The sequence below is a fragment of the Polyergus mexicanus genome, unplaced genomic scaffold, assembly GCF_030449975.1.
Source record: "Polyergus mexicanus isolate NDT 795.1 unplaced genomic scaffold, iyPolMexi1.0 SCAF_6, whole genome shotgun sequence".
NCBI lineage: Eukaryota > Metazoa > Arthropoda > Insecta > Hymenoptera > Formicidae > Polyergus > Polyergus mexicanus.
In genome coordinates this window covers 111,534-132,182 of record NW_027223326.1, presented here as the reverse complement: position 1 = coordinate 132,182, position 20,649 = coordinate 111,534, and the positions used below count along the sequence as shown (strand labels likewise).

At 36.8% G+C, this 20,649-nt stretch overlaps 2 protein-coding genes across 3 annotated transcripts in view; one reads left to right on the top strand and one right to left on the bottom strand.

Moving 5' to 3' along the window:
• The window catches only part of Cog1 (conserved oligomeric Golgi complex subunit 1), a 79,340-nt gene that overhangs the window by 45,087 nt on the left and 13,604 nt on the right, over positions 1-20,649 (top strand). The window lies entirely within an intron of this gene.
• Positions 1-20,649, bottom strand: part of LOC138933889 (klarsicht protein) — a 46,950-nt gene that overhangs the window by 17,200 nt on the left and 9,101 nt on the right. The window contains exons 1-12 of one of the 2 annotated variants that reach the window (XM_070297043.1): positions 18,889-18,999; positions 15,682-15,915; positions 13,734-14,006; positions 12,795-13,126; positions 12,028-12,586; positions 11,365-11,771; positions 11,087-11,213; positions 10,476-10,940; positions 10,223-10,393; positions 9,404-9,538; positions 8,428-8,533; positions 3,827-4,005 (exon numbers count right to left, since the gene is read on the bottom strand). In XM_070297043.1, the coding sequence (XP_070153144.1) occupies positions 3,827-4,005; positions 8,428-8,533; positions 9,404-9,538; positions 10,223-10,393; positions 10,476-10,940; positions 11,087-11,213; positions 11,365-11,771; positions 12,028-12,586; positions 12,795-13,126; positions 13,734-14,006; positions 15,682-15,915; positions 18,889-18,930 (3,030 nt within the window). In that variant the 5' untranslated portion in view covers positions 18,931-18,999. Of the gene's footprint in view, positions 1-3,826; positions 4,006-8,427; positions 8,534-9,403; positions 9,539-10,222; positions 10,394-10,475; positions 10,941-11,086; positions 11,214-11,364; positions 11,772-12,027; positions 12,587-12,794; positions 13,127-13,733; positions 14,007-15,681; positions 15,916-18,888; positions 19,000-20,649 lie in introns of those variants that run through there. The other variant, XM_070297042.1, reaches the window with a different exon arrangement.

Sequence of the window (20,649 nt, the reverse complement as noted above, 5' to 3'; positions counted from 1 at the left end):
AAGCAGTGGTATCAACGCAGAGTACTATTCCGTGGTTTATTTATTCTCGTGTCTCCTAAATTGATTTTACGGAAACGTATAAAAGAGTCAGCATTTCATATAATACTCGATAGATGGCGCATCGATATGGCAAACACCGTTCGGTAGAAGAGAACTAGAGAAATTACTGTTAAAGAACGGAAGAGACGAGGATATAAGACGCGCGAGATGACCGCAAGGACGAGCTTTACGAGCTTCCCTAAGGTCTCCTCCTCGTCACGCGATGAGCGAGGGAAATGGAAGAGAAGAGAAGAGAAACGCCGGGCTCTCGTTTTCGTTCTCTTACGTCGCGCCCTACGTCGCCGTCGTAAACCTGGGTTTATTTATGCGGTCCTCGTCGCGTAGCGCATCCCGTGGTAGGACGACGGGGATGTGACAACGTGACATGGTTACTGCATCGTACGCGTGTTCCTACAACCCTTACTTACATTTAACTATGCGCTGTCGCTGATAAATACTCGTTTACAGTATTTCAGATAGTAGCTCGATACCAAACAAGCACTCCATCAAGGTGCATTATTTTTTTTTCTTAAAATCGAAAATTTTAATAAAAATATATACGACGCTTCCCCATCCTCGTCATCATAAGCAGCTGGCGGTTAGTCGTCTGGTTTGGTTTGCATCGTCAAGCGGGGGCAAATCGCGCGATGAAAAGGAGAGCGGTCCCCAACGCGGGTGGTTTTGCGCGAAGTGCGCGGCGTGGATTTGCTCCGCTGTCCGGCGAAAAGTGGTTGTCATTGATATTCCGAACGCATAGCAAAGGCAGAAGCGACCGCGCCGCTTCTCCCCTCTTTTCGTAACCACCCTGCTGCTGTTGCTGCTGCTGCTGCTATACTTGTCTTCGTCGCTGCCGCCATCGACATCAACGACGCGTAACCAGCGGCAGCCACCACCCTTCTACCCCCTTGCTCGTCTGCCGAGGCCCTCGCAACGCAGACACGCACATTCCGATCTAATTCAATTTCCAATCAACAGCCAATCAATTGATTCGAATTCGGTATACAGAGCGGTCGCTCTGCGCGTTCGGGACCTGCATGCCTATGAGGTCGTCCCCCTCCCGTCCCGGTCATACCCCACCGAGCACGTACCCCGTAAAAGTAGAGAATTAGCTTTTTACGTCTCGTAATTCCGCGGTACTAAGTGGAACGGAGATCCACTGCCAGTATTTTAATTGTGCCACGTATAGTCCCCTCGTAGTATCGCGTTCCGTATCCACGTTTCCTTTCGCTATGATACATAAGAATTCAACCTTGCGAAAATAAATGTTAGAAGAGAAAGATTGAATTTTAAAATATGTTCAAGGTCTACTACCGTGATAAACGTTAAATTGAGATACGATAAAGCACTGTCATACGTATAATCTTAATTTTTCATTAAATTCGACTGAGAAATTGTATTAATTGCAACTCATTCTAATATTCATCTCATCGATTCCTCATATCTGAAACTTTCGCAAAATTATCGTATATAAAGTTGATTTACGCGAATAAAGCTTAAAGCTCCGCCCGACAAGCGCGCTGTAACGGTAAATGTTTGTCCGGATATGATGCAATAGCATAATCAGCAGGTGACGAGCCTTGATCAAATCGCGTCGAATGTACGTGCCGCGGAATGCACACGTACAGTGCCAATAGCGTGCCGCTTAGCGATGCATAATACATAACGAAACATTCAATCCTGTCTCGCGCGGACGTCAATCTGTATTCGCTCGCGCAGTTGTGCTTTTCGGCGCCGCGCGGCCTGCATTCCAATCGCCAAACTCTCCACGTGCGTCGCGACGGACAATCATCCACCATGTGTAATCAGCTTGTTGACAGCCTACAATGATGTTCTACAATATTATTAATGTATTCTACGAGACACACGGTACTTTGGCTAGGAATTTATAGGATGAAGCTATAGTTTCCGCAAACGAATACGCCAGTCTTATGACCGCGTGATAGAGACTGTCATGGGCACTATCGGGGACTTTGACGACCTTAAACACGAAACCGTAAACGAGACATGATGTAAAACAAGAACGCGGCTTTCAGGTCCGGCGCGGATCGGTGCGAGCTACCGCACATATCTCGTGCATAATGCAGCAGAGCGACGAGTTCACCCGGCAAATGTTGGACGCTAATACATCTTGATGATAGATAGGGAGCATGTGTTTGGTCTTCGCAATGAGGCTGGGGTGGGTGCGGAGGAGAGAGAGGGGGGAGGCAACTTCCACGGAGGGCTTCCACGGTAGGGCTGGTAGATGTGATCCGGGAGGTTCGGGGGACGACTCTCGGGGGGAGTGAAACTCCACCGAGGGGGTTGGCTAGGTTCGCCGGCGTTCGCTCTCCGCGCGAGTTGCGATGCCGAGCACGTCGCCGTCAGACGAGCGTACGTGCGACACGACTACGCTTTTACGCCGCTACCTCTGCCTCCTCTGCTTGGTTCCTGACTCCTCTCTCCCGCTCTCTTTTCTCTATCTTCTCACCGTCTCCACCATCGTCTCCTCCTCCGCTCATCCCTCAGTCCGCCACCCTCGCCCGCTTTCATTTTCTTCCTCCTCCCCGATCGCGAGCTTTCTGCCTCAGCTTTCTGACTTTTCTGTCTTACCCGCCGCGTACCGGAGACATTTCTAATAATGTCGCGCTCCCTTATTCCGATTCCATTGCCCAAGAACTTGTAGAAATTTGTTGGTAAACCGCGTTCAAAACGGAATTTTTTTTCGAATTTTTAAGATTATCAATTCGAATTTTCTCTAGTAATATTTTTCATACGCCAAAATTTCTTAATGTATCCTTTAAGGTACATTCCGATTTTGCGATTTGAAGAATTTGACATAAGAGATTTAAGATATTTTATATGTGTTGCATATAGATCTAAGATCTTTCATTTAATGAAGATATGTTTTTACTCAATCTATATTAAATCGATCAATATACTATATTTCGGAAAAATATCGATTAATTTTCAAATAATAGTTTCATTAAATAAATAAACATTATAAATAAAGAGCAATAAAAAACGAGAGAGAGAGAGAAAGAGAGAGAAAAGAGGGGAGAAATCAATAGGATCTCTGCCCTATCAGTATCAGTCAAATCGCAATAGAGGATCTCTTTCACAGCAGAAGAGGATACACATCTCTACTGGTATATTTACCGACAGTGCATGCACTACCATATACCGTATGCTTACTGCTGATAAAAGCTATCTATAATATCATATTAAAAATCAAACCAAATTGCATCTACAAGAAAACGCAAGTATATACGCTACTCAATCCACTTCCATCTATAAAAATTATAAATGATTTTTTTTTTTTTTTTTTTTTTTTTTTTTTAACAATCACTCCCAAACTAATATACATATATACGAAATAATATATATATATATATGTATATATATATATATATATATATATATATATATATATATATATTGTTGCGTCCCTGCGGGTCGTCTGTGACCGTTATTCCTGAATCTGCTGTACCCGTCTCCGGGAGAACGTTGCTAAGGGTTGTTGTTAAACAACGGCGTTCATCTGGAGAGAGATCGGCCATTTTGGGAGTCTCGCGACGGATACCATTCCGGGCGGACGTATTCGAGATTACGATAACCGTCATTGTTCTGTGTTCCTTGTATAATAGTGTTCTGTGTTATTATATTAAAGTTCCTTTCGTTCTTTCAAAGGAGTGTTAATTATTTATTACTTGCGGTACGCGAGTGTCGGTTGTGTCACGCGGATTCATGTTATATCGATTTCGATCCGCGGACGCAACAATATATATATAATACTAAAAGAGCAACTTACAGCGATCCTATTAATACGATCATCGAGCAAATGTGGCTCCACAACGATTTCATAATTAAAATGTCGATCGTGTATGACTTTAATATTTGTTCGCATGGTAGCCAGCATATGATGAAGAGGACCAGCCGCTTGCGCCTGCTTGACTCGTGATGCCAATGTTTCCCATCTTTCAATCATACCTAAACACAATATAATTTAATATTAGTAACATAATATTTTTTTAAACGGACAATAATACTTTACATTATATATGATCATTTTTTTCAAATGCTTGTTTTTTATTCAGATAATCAAACAAATGTTCTGAATATTAAAAGTATTTTAGAAATGTATCAATTATTTATATTAGAAAATTACTAAAATTTTAATTATTTCCTTTTTTTTCTTCAAAATAATTTCAAAGACATGTATATAATTTCCAGTGTAAAAAATGTAGTATATAAACGCTATCATACATTTTATCATATATTAATTTAATACACAATAGCATGCAAAACTTTTATATATCATTACAAACGGCGATAATTTAACATTTCTGACACTCGATGCGCGCATTCGTGCGATTAACTGTTTCCTTTTCTTCTTGCTTTTAAAAACTCTCAGAAAGCAGGTGAAAGGAAGGAAATCGGCAATTATTATCCCATATATTTTTTCGTTTCCCAGCTTCTTGAAGAGCTATACTGTTATTCGCAATAACGGTGTTGTGTGACGATTTATATGCTTCTGATCGACCGGTTATGTAAAACGATTGTGAATAAAAAAAAAAAGAAAAATGTTAAAGGTCAAGAGGCTTATATCTGTACCGTACGACTTTCATGGCCTCTTTTCTGTTGGTCGCTTTCTTTTATACAGACCACTTTTTCCATATTAAAACCGCATTTACACATACAATGCAAATGATACTGTATAAATATAGTCGATAAAAAGCAAATAACGGTTAAACGAATACATTATATTGAAAATTTTAATAATACCTCAAGTTATATCGTTGAAAAACGCATACGGAAACGTTAGAGAAAAAATTCGATATAAGTAGAAAGTATCATGTGTCTCGAGCTACAGGATATAATCGTACAGAATGCAGCATCAATGTAATAAAACTCACATATGTAGGTACATATATGTACCTCATACTGCATCACATATGCGATCACGTATGCTTCGTCGCGTATGATCGCCAGAGCGTAAATTGGCACCGAATGCAATCCGCCCATACGTTTTTAAACGATGCAACCCACGACGCCCCTTTTGCGGAAACAACATATATGCCTATGAATTAACGGCACAAATCCAACGTATGAATATAACGAATAGTTAGTATCTAAAAGATGTACACAGTAAGAAAGTTCCAAGTTTGATGCGTCGAATGCAATATATACCAGGTGTCCCATTTTAAACTCCTCAGGCAAATATCTCGAAAACCAAGGCCGGAAGAGAAAAATGTTTCGGACAAAAGTTGTTTGGTTTCGAAGGGGCCATAAGACGGTGACCAATGATTTGACCTTGGAAAATCATTTGAAGGTCATGCGAAGATCAACTTTAAAATCTTAAACGGAAACCCCCATTTTTTATTTAGTATTCTTGTAGCTGACATCGAGAGCTTTCCAAAACACTATAATAAAGTATTTTTTTAGTTGAGTTATTTTATATTTTAATCTGAAATATTTTGATATAAAAAATTAAATATCTCGTAAAATATTTAGTTTTTGATAATCTTACCGTAATACTTCTATGTACAGGATAATGAGACAAATCAATTAGTATAAAAAAAAAAAAATTGTTTTTAAGAAAATTATTTACAATGTATTTTTTTAAACAATTATTTGTTTTCTTTGGCACTAATTAATTTGTTTCATTATTCTGTACATAAAAGTATTACGGTAAGATGATCGAAAACTGAATATTTTACGAGATATTTTATTTTTCATATCAAAATATGTCAGATTAAAATATAAAATAACTCAAAAAGTACTTCATGAAAAAATACTTTATTACAGTGTTTTGGAAAGCTCTCGATGTCGGCTACAAGAATACTAAATAAAAAATGGGGGTTTCCGTTTAAGATTTCAAAGTTGACCTTCGCATGACCTTCAAATGATTTTCCAAGATCAAACCAATGGTACCGTCTTATGGCCCCCTCGAAACCAAACAACTTTTGTCCGAAACATTTTTCTCTTCCGGGCTTGGTTTTTAAGATATTTGCCTGAGGAGATTAAAATGGGACACCCTGTATGCGCGCGATGGATGTGAATTTTTACCCAAGCTTCGCGTTCTTAGACGCGTTACACGAGCAATTTATTAATATTATTGTTCCTGACAATGCAAAGTTCCGGGAAGGTGACGGTTAATACAATATAACTGTTGATCTAATATAATTGTAACATTTCGACTGTGCGACGTAACGAAAAAAAAGAAAAAAAAAAGGGGGGGGAGAAGAGAGAGACGCGCAAAATTTGAAATACGCGCCGTTCTTTGTGATGACGATTGTTGTAATATTATCTCAATTTTTTATTACAATTTTTCTCCTTTAATCTTTTCATGTGTGTGTGTGTGTGTGTATACATTCAGCATATATCGCTTATGAAATACCAGTATAAATCCTTCAGTGTTACGACAAGAAATCGTAAAAGAAATTTTCGTACGAAAACTGTCCAAAGCGATACAGTAACCGTTATTTCCTTTCGCGTAAACATGGCGGCAATTATATTAGAAAAAGTATACTTTGAACATGTCGCTCGGGGCGAACGAATTCGATAACGAATATTCGCCGCGAGTAATATGATGACACGCTGTAAAAGAGATTTCAAATTATCGATTGCGCGCAGGATAAATATATTGTTCATGATTAATTGTGATACGAAACTAACTGCGCGAGCGCGCGATAATAATGAGACGATCGTGACGGAAGCAGTAGAGATACGTACGCAAATCGCTCGAGGCTATCTTCTCTCTTTGCGCGAGCATTAGAGTCATCAGTAATGTTCGTTCGAAGAGCTCGAGGTAACGGACTCTCGGATATATCCGATCCTCCCGGAATCAGCGGTATATTCCTTTCTTTTGGGGGGGAAATCGCGATCGCGACGCGAGCTAGATAAAACACTACGACGACGAGCGAACGTTCGGTAACGTCCGACCCGATCCGAGCGCATCGAAACACTGTGAAGGCATTCGCGTTCGCGGGCGCGAGCGCTGCGATCCCACGTGACGCCTGAAGTCAGCCGCGATACGAGAGCGAGCGGGCGCGAATGAATAGCGAGATGCGCTCGCGGGTTCCGCCTTTTTATACACTCTCTAATAATAGGGGAGAGTTTAGTTTATATAAGGCATGAGAGACACTCTCTCGGATATCACAATACGATCGCGAGAATGGAGATTTAAATAAATTTACGATTGAAATAAATTTGTCGTTAATCTCCTTGACTTGACACCGATCCGAGAGATAATCAAAAGTTTTTAGCGAATATGTTATTACTAACGACAATGTGCCTGTAATGGGCAATACCCTGCGAGGCGATTTATTTATATATATAATGCGAATGTGACTTTGAAAGTATAGATATTTTCTACTTTCTCCGGATATGTCTATATTCGAGCTACGTTGGCTAGAAAGTATATAGTGTTTTTTCTCATCAACGTCAATCTTAATTTTTGCATTTACAGATGTGCAATTTACACAACCTATCCTAATTATGATAAATATATATACGAAAGGATAATATTTAATTCTTGTTATATATATTTCATTGTGTCTCGCATAATATTCTTTTTAGTGTAACTCTTTTGCTTTCCTTTATAATTTTGATAATATTTCTTTTATCTCTATTTAAAACAAATATATATAAATCTGCAAAGTTAGAATAAAACGTTGAAGACGCTGTATTTATTGAATAATAATTACAATCGTAATAAACACAAAACGCATTAAAATAATATAAAAGATATTACGCATGCTATTATTTTTATAACACATGCTAATAAACAGATTTATTTAAAGATATTTATTACATAAATAATAAGAGAAATAAATATATGTATAAAATAAAATAAACATATATAAAATAATTAAATAATATTAAAACCGAATTCATGCTTTTCTTTCTTCTAACAGTTTTTTCTAATTAGATATTCGACGAATCGCGCACACGAACAATAAAGTGATCGAATTAGAGCGCCGGTTTCACGATGATAGTATTGTAGATTACAAGTAATTTTAGCACAGAAGAATATAGTTACCCTTTTAATAGATTTATAAAACAGAATCGTAAAATTTTTACACAATAAAATTACGCACACTCTAATTTTCGCTATCTATCTGCTGCCCGTTCGAAAAAATAAAGACGATTATACTGATAAAATAAGATAAAGATCAGATACGATGAAATAATAGCGATCGTATGTTTCACGCCTCTTTGTACAAAAACAGCTTTGCGCTATATGCGTATTAACATGCAATAATATAAAAATGGCTAAAGACAGTTTTTATCTCGTATTCTATCAGAAAAAATAAGCGATAGAGTAGGTTCCCTCAGGCCAAAATAACAAGTACAAAGCAATAATTATATACAGGAACGATATAAAATTAATTAACTGATCGTACTCACCGCGAACTTGTTTCGAATATTTTTCATATCGCAAATATCCGTTCTGCGAGTCCATTACAGTCTGCAAACACCCTAAGTTTTCTTTACACGCAGACTCCATTTCGGCCTATTAAGAGATAGAAAGGTAAATTCGATTAACTACTATGTCTGCCATTGTCGTGACGTGTCATGACATATCATGACATAAATCGAACATAAAGTAGTGCATTTTTATTAATCAATTCATTACATTATTTTATTATCATAGCTAATATATATAATAATAAAAAATAGCTTGCGCGTTTTAGTTAATTACAATTAGGCAATCATGACAGTTTACCCGAAAATAATAGCGCACGATTTAATGACACTTGGAATCTTTATAATAGAAGAAAAAGAGAAGAAGAATAATAATAAAAAATAATAAAGAAATGATTTTGAAGATTTTACGGGGAAGATAATTATTATGATAATCTCACGCAATTTTTTTTTCCTTTAAAGAAAAAATAAATAAAAACTTTGATAAAGCTTAATATATAATAAATTAAAGAACTGCTAATTTTAATCAATATAACAAATTATAGAAATATATAACATAAGTTATAGAAATATAAATACACATATAAATCTTATTCATCTCACAACACAAAAATTTTTTCGTTTTTTAAATATAACTAATGAAAATTATATTTAAAAAGTACTTTGGAAATTTAATCCGACATATGATATACGCTACTAATAATAGGAGAGGAAATATAATATATAATAGAATAAACTTAAACTATTGTATGTTTTATATTGTATATATGCGTAACAGTATTTATGATATGGCCGACCTAATACCTAATTACTACCTATAACCTGACCTATATAATGAAACAAAATAACGAATAAAACGAGTAAGGGACAAAGCAAAAACTAGACTCCAAAAGCATCTATAATTTGATATGCGTACAGGGGGACATTCTATTGCAAACATTAGTAACAAAATACGTACGAGTTCTGCAGGAATCACGCCATTGGATCTTACAAAAGCATTTTCAGCAAGTATAAGCTGCGACTGTGAATTTTCTACGATTTTTCGTAAATTTTCTTCATCGCTATCACTCTCTTCCGTACTATCGCCAATTTCCTAAAAAACGATTAGAATTTGCATGAGTATTGTTGATTACATTACGCACATGATGTTTCCTCTCTCTCTCTCGTGAAATACACACAAAATATTATATAGATATAATCCACATATGTGCACAAGCCATCATTTTAACATGATGGATGTTATGCGAATAATTTATTTTTCTTTCAATCCTTTTTTTTTCTAATATTAATTTTTGATTATTTATCGATCATATATATTTCTATTATATCTTTTTATTTTTAGATTTATCAATGTTGTAATCAGCTTCAAAAGCAACTTTAGAAGAGAGAAATCACAATTCACGTAAATCACAGAAAGTTAATATATTTATATTACAATTTATATCATAATTGGATAAGATATCTCAAAACTTGCGTACAATTAATAATCGTATTATGAAAAAATAAGACACTTCTATATTGCTTGAAAAGTTTATTTATCGTGACTGTGATCTAAGCAGTAATGATCATCTAAGATGTTTTATGAATGTATATTTCTCTATCGATAAACATAATAGAAAATGGCACAATATTCGAGTATCATATAAGTACATAAAAAAATTATTAATGTATTATTATTTAATTCATTATGGTTTTTTTTTTTTTTTTTTCAACATTGGCCTTTTTATAGGAAGAATATGGATACTTGATCGAGAAAGAATAATAGTACAGGACCTACATGATATGTGCGAATCTTAGGTAATGGCGAACTAGCAGGAATTGCGCTTATACTAGATGCGCATTCTGACTGACTATCGAGAAAATTTCGATAGTCATCTCCAAAATCCAATAATCGTCGAGCCATCTCTACATCTAATGGTTCACTGTAAGCTTCGCTCATATACTTCTCCTGTAAATCAACAAATTAATAATATAGAGCAATGCTTTATAAGCATTTATTATTAAAAATGCTATGCAATTTTTTGTATCACCTGGTAATTATCCCAAGCCTGTTCGTATAATGAATTGTTACCAAGACTGTTCATCTCTACATCGCTGTCTACATTTAACTGCTGATTGGTTAGTTCTTTGCTATTCAACGCTTTATTCAATATATTATTATCGGAAGCGAGATGTCCTCGAGCATAATTATGATCTTCGCTTTCAATCTCTGACGTGGAAGCAATTGGCTTGCAACAAAGTAACCTGAGCGGCGCAGAATTATTAGCAAGGGCCGTTTCTGCATGTAATTGTTGATAAACAGTACAGCCCGAGAAAGACCCGGATTTAACAAGAGTCGTCGAATGACTGTGGCAGTTTTCTTTTGGAACTGTATGCATTGTGCGACTTGGATTCATTTTACGAGACGAGCGTTGCTGATTCGAGCTGCCATCGCTACCCGCCGAATGATGATTGACGACATGCACGCTTTCCGAACTAGATTCGCTCTTACGACCCTAAATGAACATAAGTTGTAACAATTTGATATATTTATTTGACGTGATCTATAAAATAGTTCGAAGAGAAGAAGATACATTTAACAAACATGATTTAATAAACAATTTTATCAATACTTTTCATATCGTAATCTAGTTTCTCTTACCAAAGTCTTTTTACGCAATCTATTTTTTTTTCTGCGAAATGAAATATTTCTAACTACACGATCATCAGGACATATAAGGGACTCTTCTAACAAAGTGGATGTGGAATTAAATGATTTCCGTGTTCCTCTGCAATATAAATATATTTGATAATATATTTAACATATCCTTTATTTCAGAAAAAATTAATTAGTCAATAATTAATTTTTAGAAGCTGATCTTAAAAAATAAGAAAAATCGAGAAAACAAAGATTATTAAAAGACAATATACTGTACTTACGTAGCATCCAAGGATACAGATTTGGTAGGCGGTGTCGTGACTAACTGATGAAGCGCCGTCTCGGATATAGAGAATGGTAAAAAAGGATCGTTTATCTGAGCTAAATTAGAATTATTTCCGATTTGAGAGATACAAGAAACGCTCCATGGTCTCGATCCTTTCGCTTTTTGTTTAGAGCGCATTACGACCTTAGGCGTGTTCTCGTCGGGGAGTACTTCGTTAACAGGCGTTTTCTGAAAATTATAGAGTATCTCTTGTGAAGGGGATTGCGATATACACCCGAGAGCGCCTTCGAATCGACGATAGGTCGCGACGCTGCTCTGTAAATCGTCCGACGATATCGATTGTCTTTCTCCATCGGATTCCTCCGTTGTATATTCACCGCTGGCATCACAACTATCTAATGGCTGTAATATATACGTACCATAATTATGAATCTATCGTACATTCTATTATTTGGTATATTCTTATGTGTAAAATTCGCGCAATACATTTTTTATACAAATATATTATTAAAAATACCAATGGTATCGAAATAATAAACACACAATTTTACGCACAAGATTTATATACCAAATGAAATACAATATTTAATCCGATCTAAAAGAACATTGTTCATTGTATTCTGTTTTTCTAGAAGTTTATCGCTCTAATTTAATTTACCTGTGATCTGCCCTCGTAACTTCTCGACGCGTTCAACTTTAACCATTCCTTTACGCGCGCGTATTTAGCTCGATGATTATTCGTTATGTTCTTCTCCTCGAATACTAATTGCGAAAAGCTGCGCGAGGCTGTATGTCGCTCTTCACCAATCAAGTTTTCCACTTCTTTAATTAATTTTTGGATACTTGACTTATCATTTTTCCTTTCATCATCGCTATCTTTTTGTCGAGCAACCCGATCGTGCATACGGTCTGCAGACATTTCTCTCTCGTTGTTTTGTTGTTCTGCATTTTTCGCCGATATAAAATGCATATTTTCTGATCTTCTAGCTATCCGTGGATTTTCGTCAAAATCTAGACGGACCACAACGTTCGTTCTGCGCTGCTCCGAAATGATAAACGAATTATTTCGACGAGTAGAAGTATAAGTCCACTCCTCCTCGGAGGAATCGTCCACTGTGTTTGACGATTCCTGGATCGGTTGACTACAATCCACCTCGGAATCGGTATCCAAATGTTTAAAATAAAAGGTAGCACAGTTCTTTGATTTTCTATCGGACCTAAACATCAGAGAGAACAATCTAGTGTTGAATATATATATATATGGATGTGACACTTAGCAGTTTATTAAAAGCATCGAGAGTATAACCATGAAACTTATGCTAGCATGGCAAAAATGAATGTTAAAGAGCTGACAGGCAATCAATTTTGAAACGATTATGATTTATCGTTCGAGTTTGCGAGAAAAGGATAAACAATGCGACTCACATGTTGAACGAGGCAGCAACTTCTGTTGCACCACAACGTTTCACAAGCTCGGTCTTCGTCCGCAAACTCTTATTGGATTTTTCTGTATTTCTGACTTGCACGGTACCCACCGCGTCGATTTCATCGCATGATGCATCCTGCATCGCCGCTGTCGATGTTGTTATCGGTACAGTATCCGGTGTAGGCGGCATATCGTTGATACTCACTCCGTTGTCCTCGACGTCACCTTCTTCCCCTCGATCCTCCGCGGTAGACGCAATGGAACTAGTGGCTTCTTGTTTTGCCGGTTCGTCGAACTTTGCGTCCATCACACACAGCTGACATAATTCATCCTGCACATCGTAAGAGAAAGCATAGTCTTATGACTAATAAGTCTAATGACTTGTAATAGGCATGTTTCATGACATGCAATATAGAGAACAATAGTAGCTGCCGATTCTTGGAACAGAATCTAGACGGGGTTATTTCCCGTCTTTAACCATTTTTTTGTGCAAAAGATGCAAAAACGAAAGGTCTTGACATGCGATTGCATTTTGCAGCGAATACTATGAAAGCTTGGATGAGAGACTTAGTTGATTTAAATTTATATTGTATTTAAGACTTATTTATACCGATATTTTTTTTTTGCGTCATTAAGTCAATCTTATCTTTCTCAGATTATTTTACAATCGTAACACAAGTATGATTCCCGTTACTTGACGTGATTCACTCGCCGCATAAACCTTATTTATATTTCTATAACGACATGGCTCCTCGCTATGCGGTCACGACAGACGGTATTCTGTGACAATAATAGGGAACCCTTCCAATTCGTAAATAATGGATTTCGTGCAAAGTTAGCGGCGGGATGCTCGGTTCGACCATCGTCCCAAAAGGTCGACGAATCAAAAGCAAACTCCCGAGCGAGAGGATCCGTCTATGTCCGATAACGTGACATACCTCGAAATAGGATCCTTCGTCAACGGATCGATTCTCGGAAGAGGCGTCGCTGTCGGATGGGTCGGTGGTCCTCGTTCCGGAGATTGAACGATGATCGAAGTACTCGGAATCCGAGTTGTGTTCGGCAACGCGCTTCGCGCGTCCCATACGCCTCGAGCGAACAGACTGTCCCGGCGATTCCGTGCCGGAGCCACGCGATCGTCCGCGGCTGAGACGAGGCTGTTTCGTGACCGGTCCCTCGTCGCTGTCGCTACTGCAAGACGTGGCGGCGTTCTGAAACAATAAACAGCCAAATCCCTTTTACTCGATACTCTAAGCGATAATGTATAATATATAATAGCGATTCTCTGCATAAATTTATGTTATCAATTTATATCTGTAACTCATCACCGAAAACGTCGAATATATTATATGTATGCACGTTGCTACGTACAATACTTATCTTGTATTAATAGACTTATCGCTCGCTATCAGCGCTGCTGCGTCATACGACGTGATTGAAATTGATGAGAGAGAGTTGTGGCCGCCTAATGCTTTACTGAGATACTTTGTTCAAATTTCTACGTCCGCTTTCGGACGTCCAGAGATAACTGGATAAGGATGAATTCGTAGGAGAAAACATCTTGATAAAATTTTATTTAAACGAATATAAGGCAGGGAGATTTAAAAAAAAGAAACATTCATAGATATTATATCTCCAATGGAAAAATTACGCATATTTAAAGTTGTAAAAGTGCAGAGATCTATGGTCTCAGTATCAAAACTGTCGTGTCATAAACTAAAATAAGTATTTGTCTACACTATCAGGTAAGGATAGATAACGATGTATAATATTATGTATTGTATATACACATACAACATGCGACTGACAAAATATTCTATTTGATAAATAGCTAAAGATCTGCGCCTTTATTTTATATTTTATATTTATAAGTGTATTTTTTTTTCATGTTTTTTGCGCGCTCCTCAAACCTATTCGTGTACTTATTCTATTTGATAAATTTAAAAATCACAGATGTGTTCCTCGTTTTTGTCTTACATTGCAGATTTAATGTAAATGAATAGGTTTACATATTACAAGAGAATATTCTGTTTTATAATGTGAATCAATCTCGAATAAGCCTTTTAAACTCCATCTATTTCACAACACAAATTCATGAAATTATTTTCGTGTTAAAATTTCCATTTCTATTATTAAAATCATACGATAAGTAATTTTTACCTCGATGCATAAACTAATTAATTTTCATTAAAGAAGTTGTTTATGCGTCGTAAAGGGGTGCCTACTTCCGCAGTAAGTTGCATTTAGAATATAGTTTTGCTTAGCTGCGCGTCGAATAAAACGGGACCATATAGCAACAGACACTCAATATATTGTATTATTCTTAATTGTCATCAATTGTGAGGCATCTTCGTCAATTGCACAATCACTAGTAAGTTATTGCTTGCCCACACTTTACTTCCCGCCTATCCTCGCGCTCATCCTCGTCGATCGATCTTGTCTGACACAGTTTCTCACAAGTTTAGAGTTTAATTACCGCAGCCAGCACAGCGGGATTAACACTCGAGCAGCAGAATACCGACAAATTTAATTCAAAGTGATAAAACGAAGACAGTAATCTATATTTTAATTAGAAGCGCACTTTCACGTTTCAAATATATTGCTTTTTGTAACATGATATTGCCATCTTAGATTGCATAGCGCAATCTGAAATAAATAGAAAATCATAGTTTGTATCATAATTAAAATTATAATTTGAAAACTTAATATTTTTCATGTGTCTTTTTCGCATTTGCACCATGTAATAATAAAATAATTATTTTTGAAAAGAAATTTAAGTAAGTTTTCATATTATAAATATTGTATATCGTTTAATTCTTCAATTCTTTACGATCAAATGGGGCGGATACATCTTTTTGTGAAAGATAAAAAATACAGACGGCTTACCTTATTTCTTATACGAGACACGAGGGTTTCAATGTGATACTGCCATTCCAAGGACAGGAGAAACAGTTGATGCCAACGTCGTTCCAATGATCTTGCTACCTGTAAAGGCTGCGAAAATTGATGTTGCTGCTTTTGCTGTTGCTTCTGCTCCTGCTGTTGCGTGAAAACTTTATCTCCTAATTTGACAACCGAACTGACAATACGTCCGTGCGCCTTAATGTCTCGTTGGAGTACCTGAAACATAAATTTGTCACGCGTCTCTTAATATCTTAAATTAAAAAGAAAGAGAAATTAACAGATCGCGATCGGTGTAGATTTCTATCTTAATATCTCATCTCCTTGCCTAGATTCTATAAATCCTGATAGATATGATATATATTGTATATGCAACTATGTAGAAAATGTAAATTAGATAAATGTGAAACAAGTATGCGAAATATTTATATCTCAGTACAACATCGACGTATTTGAATCTAGCTAGGCTGTTCAACGACGCTGATGACGATTAATAACGTACTGAGTTCATGATACCCCGGGTAAAATCGAGTCGGAAGAAAGTAAGTGTAGCTTAGGCGCGCGTATCGCGTGTAGACGTCAATATACACTATATGTGTGTGTATGCTAGAACATAAAGGTTAAACGTACTTGTACAAAAGAAACATTTAAACTTTTTTATTACTTCCGCCAAACGAAGCCACGCTAGTTAGTAAGTAGGCTCTTCCTCTCTCTCTCTCTCTCTCTCATTCTCTCTTTTGTAACGCATATATGTTCGGGTTTCCTCAAATCGAGACTCTAAATCTCCGCGAGAAACAAAGGTGTTAGATATCACTCTACGCAGTTCGTATTAGCCCACTTTCTCTGATAAATTGCATATGATTATGTGTGATTGTTCTACTTATCTCGACGCCGATTGCCTGCCGCGTCGTTCTGCGAGCAACAAGGTACGGTTCGCTTTCACGCGCGTTCTTTTGCATGGCTCTCGTCGACTGAAATTTTTTCCTCTCTTCCTACATCGCCCCTTCATTGTCAATCGCTCGTTTCAACGAAAGGAGTAATGCGTCGGCAGCAAGGAACCAGCCGGTTATGAAAGCGTGAATATCTCTCCGACAGAATGTGAAACGTATATCGATCGAGCTAGTCTCTCAACGCTCGTTAATAACTTTATTACTGTATTAATAAAAAATTCAGCGTTTCTCGCAGATCAATTTTCCTGTCGGATAATGGATAGGGTGAAATCATGACTGTGGCTATGCATTTTCCTCTATAGTAACTCTTGTGTAATACCTCTTAATAACATGAAACATATATCCATTAAAAAAATATGTAATATAAAAGAAATATTTTTTTTTAGAAGATTGATATGTGTTTGTTTTCGTAACTTTCGATCTGCCGATTCCAAACACCGGTCTCAAGCACGCGGTGCTATATAATAATATAGTAATATACGGTTGCACGCATGGAATCTGATAAGGAACAAGTAGGACACCCGTGATAAAATGTGTACCAAGGAAAACGTAAAGAAATAAAATAAAATTTATTGTACGTTGCGCAGTAATCTTAACACGTTTTCCAAGAAAGTTCAGCGACAAATATTAAAGAATCATGAGAGAGAGAGAGAGGGATGAATTGCCATGTATACGTTCGAGAAGAGAAACACGATCACTACTTGATCCAAGGTATGTAATTTATGGTTTGAATTCATAATGTCAAGTCGCCACGTGGAACGCGAGACGAATTGCAGGAGAGATGTTGCGTCGGTGGCAATCCACGCACACCGTCCATGTGTTATTGACATTCACTGATAGTTTCGACGTGCTTTCACACCGCAGAATGATGCATCCGTTATGTTATTCCAGAACTCTTTCTCTCTATTCATCTATAATTTTATTAATAGAGTTAATGGGTTATTCGTATAAATAGATATATTTATATTTTCTAATGTTATAATAGATAGAAGAAAAATAACAATTAAATATTGAATAGAAGAATTGAATAAGAAGAGAACGACGAATCTAATGAATAATGATTGACTGAGAAAATAGATTAGCAAAATTAGAATTTACAGATAGGAAAATAGAGAATGCATGTGAGAAGAAGTGTGAGATGAAACGAATGAGGTAAAAAAAATTAAGAGAGATAATTATAAAGAGAGATAATTACACGAGTACTTTCGTAATTACATATGAAAATAATTCAAAGAAGTTATTCTTTCCCGAGATGAAAATTAATATAAAAGCCCGGCTGGTCTTTCCAACTCTTCGCTTTCCACTTCTTCAACTGGTTTCTATCGCGCTTGTCAGAATGTCGTCGGCACATCCCAAGTTGAAGGCCTCGACGGTGATGTTAGGGCAATAACCTCTGGCTACGTTGCATTACTAACAACTACAGACTGGAAAAAGAAGAAAAAAAAAAAAATCAAATGACACGGAAAAATCAACGCGAAGGTCGATCAAAACGCTTTTCCTTTCGCGAGTTTCGATGGTAGTAGAATATCGTTATATCTCTTATGGTGATGTCTTCATGCGTGACAATGACATCGTGGAAAATATTACGTGATACAACGCAGGAAGTGAGTCGCGCGGGTGAACGTAATATATGACGATAACGTAATGTCATACGAGATGCGGGTTCCCGAAGACACGCGATGCATGTCTCACAGAGACAGAGTCTATAATTCTATCACTGGTAGTGATAATGTGTCCTTATGTCGGTCGATCGACGACAACTTGCGGCGATAGTAAAAGTAGATGAATTTAGAGCGCAATGTTGTATGCGTATTGAATAATTCAACAGACTTGATATTATCTCATGAATGATATGAAATTAAGTTTAGTTATTATTAGACGACACGCGAGCCAATTTCTCTCTACGTGTTTGGAAATGGAAAATAAGATTCCACCACGGATTTTCCACAGATTAAAGACAAATTAAGTTTCCATTGTATATGCACAATGAAACGAGAAGACCAACCTCCGCGCCGAGATAGCGACTTGACAAGCCGCAAGAATGTAAAGTAGACTTTACATTTTAATCTCATGCTAATGTATCTCTCGAATATCGGAGAAGTAAGAATTTTCGTTAAATTATATTAAGAGTGGCATATCGCGGATATGTTCTAATATCTAATACACACGCTGTATCATGACTGGTAAAAGAATTGCCATGGAATAAAGATTAATCCGAGACGAATGAGCGACGATAACTCACTGTGGGTGCGGCTGTACCTCCGAGCGATTTCAAGACCAACATCGGCTGGATCACTGAAATTGTTTCGAAGAACGTATCGTCTCACGGAACGTTTTCTACAGGGTGTCTCGGCTAAATGAGGACATTTAAACAATACATTAAAAATGTATAGTTTTTGAAAGTTCATAGCAAAATATTTCTTCTAAGAAAAACTACATTACACATATAAATATATAATTATATTAGTATTAGGTGTACAACTTTGCTTCCGCCGTTTTCCTATAGATGGCTTTAGCGGTAAGTAGTGGTCGAGATAAATAGATCATAGACGTCGTGCGATAAACTTGGGCATCTGTCAACATAACCCCATAGAAATATTAGTCGATTTGTGTCTGCATCATAAAGTTATTCTCGATTGAAAATGTCAGTTTACGAGCCAAATTCTCGTCATTCGCGGGAGGTTTTAATTTTCTGCTTCAATATGAAGAAATCTGCGGCCAAGGCTCATCGAATGCTCTCAAATACTTATGGCGAAGCCGCTATTAGCGAAAGAACGTGTCGCGAGTGCTTTCAACGCTTCAAGAACGGTGATTTTCACGTCCAAGACCGGCATAGCGGTGGAAGAGAGAAGGTTTTCGAAGATGCAGAATTGGAGGCATTACTTAATGAAGACTCGAGTCAAAGTCAAAAAGAATTGGCACGATCATTGGGAGTGGACAATACTTTGAATCATAAATGTATAACAAATTTTTTACAATAAAGCCTCGAATTTCGGGGAAAAAAACGGCGGAAGCAAAGTTGTACACCTAATATATTTCAAATATATTTCGTTAATATATAGTTAAACACTAGATTCATTCTTTTTGGGGAAAAAAAAAAAATCACACAATGATAAAAAAATTGTGTATATATCTGTATATTATGTAAATATTTAAAAAAAAATGTCTTAAAAGATATTATATAACTATGTTATCTTTGGTTAAAGAAAGTTTTTTTATCGCCCCATGTATATTCCAACGACGTCGCAGAAGAGCACTATTATTACCATGCCGCTGCTTCTTTCAATCCAGGTTGAATGTTCTATCGAGAAATCTCTTTTGGCATACAATCTAATCATGATTTATCGACACGCTTCGTACGACGAGTAAGACTGTCTACTTGCCACTAACACGGAGAGAAAGTTAATTTGTCATTACTATGTCATTATGTTTCGCCGTATATATTATAAAATTTTGATGCAACTCTGGATAAATTTTTCTTTCTTTCTTTCTTTTTTGCTAATATTCTCAAATAAATTTTCTCTAGCAAACTATTTTTCAGTGTTGCCTTACGGGCGCGATATACCTTCGAAAATACCAACAATCCGCAATATCGATTAAAGCAATATTAATATCTCGTATAAAAAAGGAACTCATTGAGTTCGATATCTTTCAATTCACGGGATAGAATCGAATTTCTTTGTGTGGGAAAGAGAAAGTGTACACCCTCCACCGATACTAATTTCTTCGTCTTCGGTATAGAGAGTCTCGCGTTTATTCGTGAAAAATGATGTCAGGATACGCTGTGCCGTGTAATTTGAGGTCGCATTGGTAAATGTGGAAGGTTAAATCGCAGGCAAAACGCGTGGTAATCGGTTGTGAGGCTAAAACCACCGACACTTAGTGCGTTCACTAAGCGATTTTTACTTCCGCGAAGACCAGCGAGACACGCTAACGCTATCTCACAAAATTCAAGATACCGGAGGGTAATTGCGTACAGTCGTTACAGCCAGTAGTTTCGCGA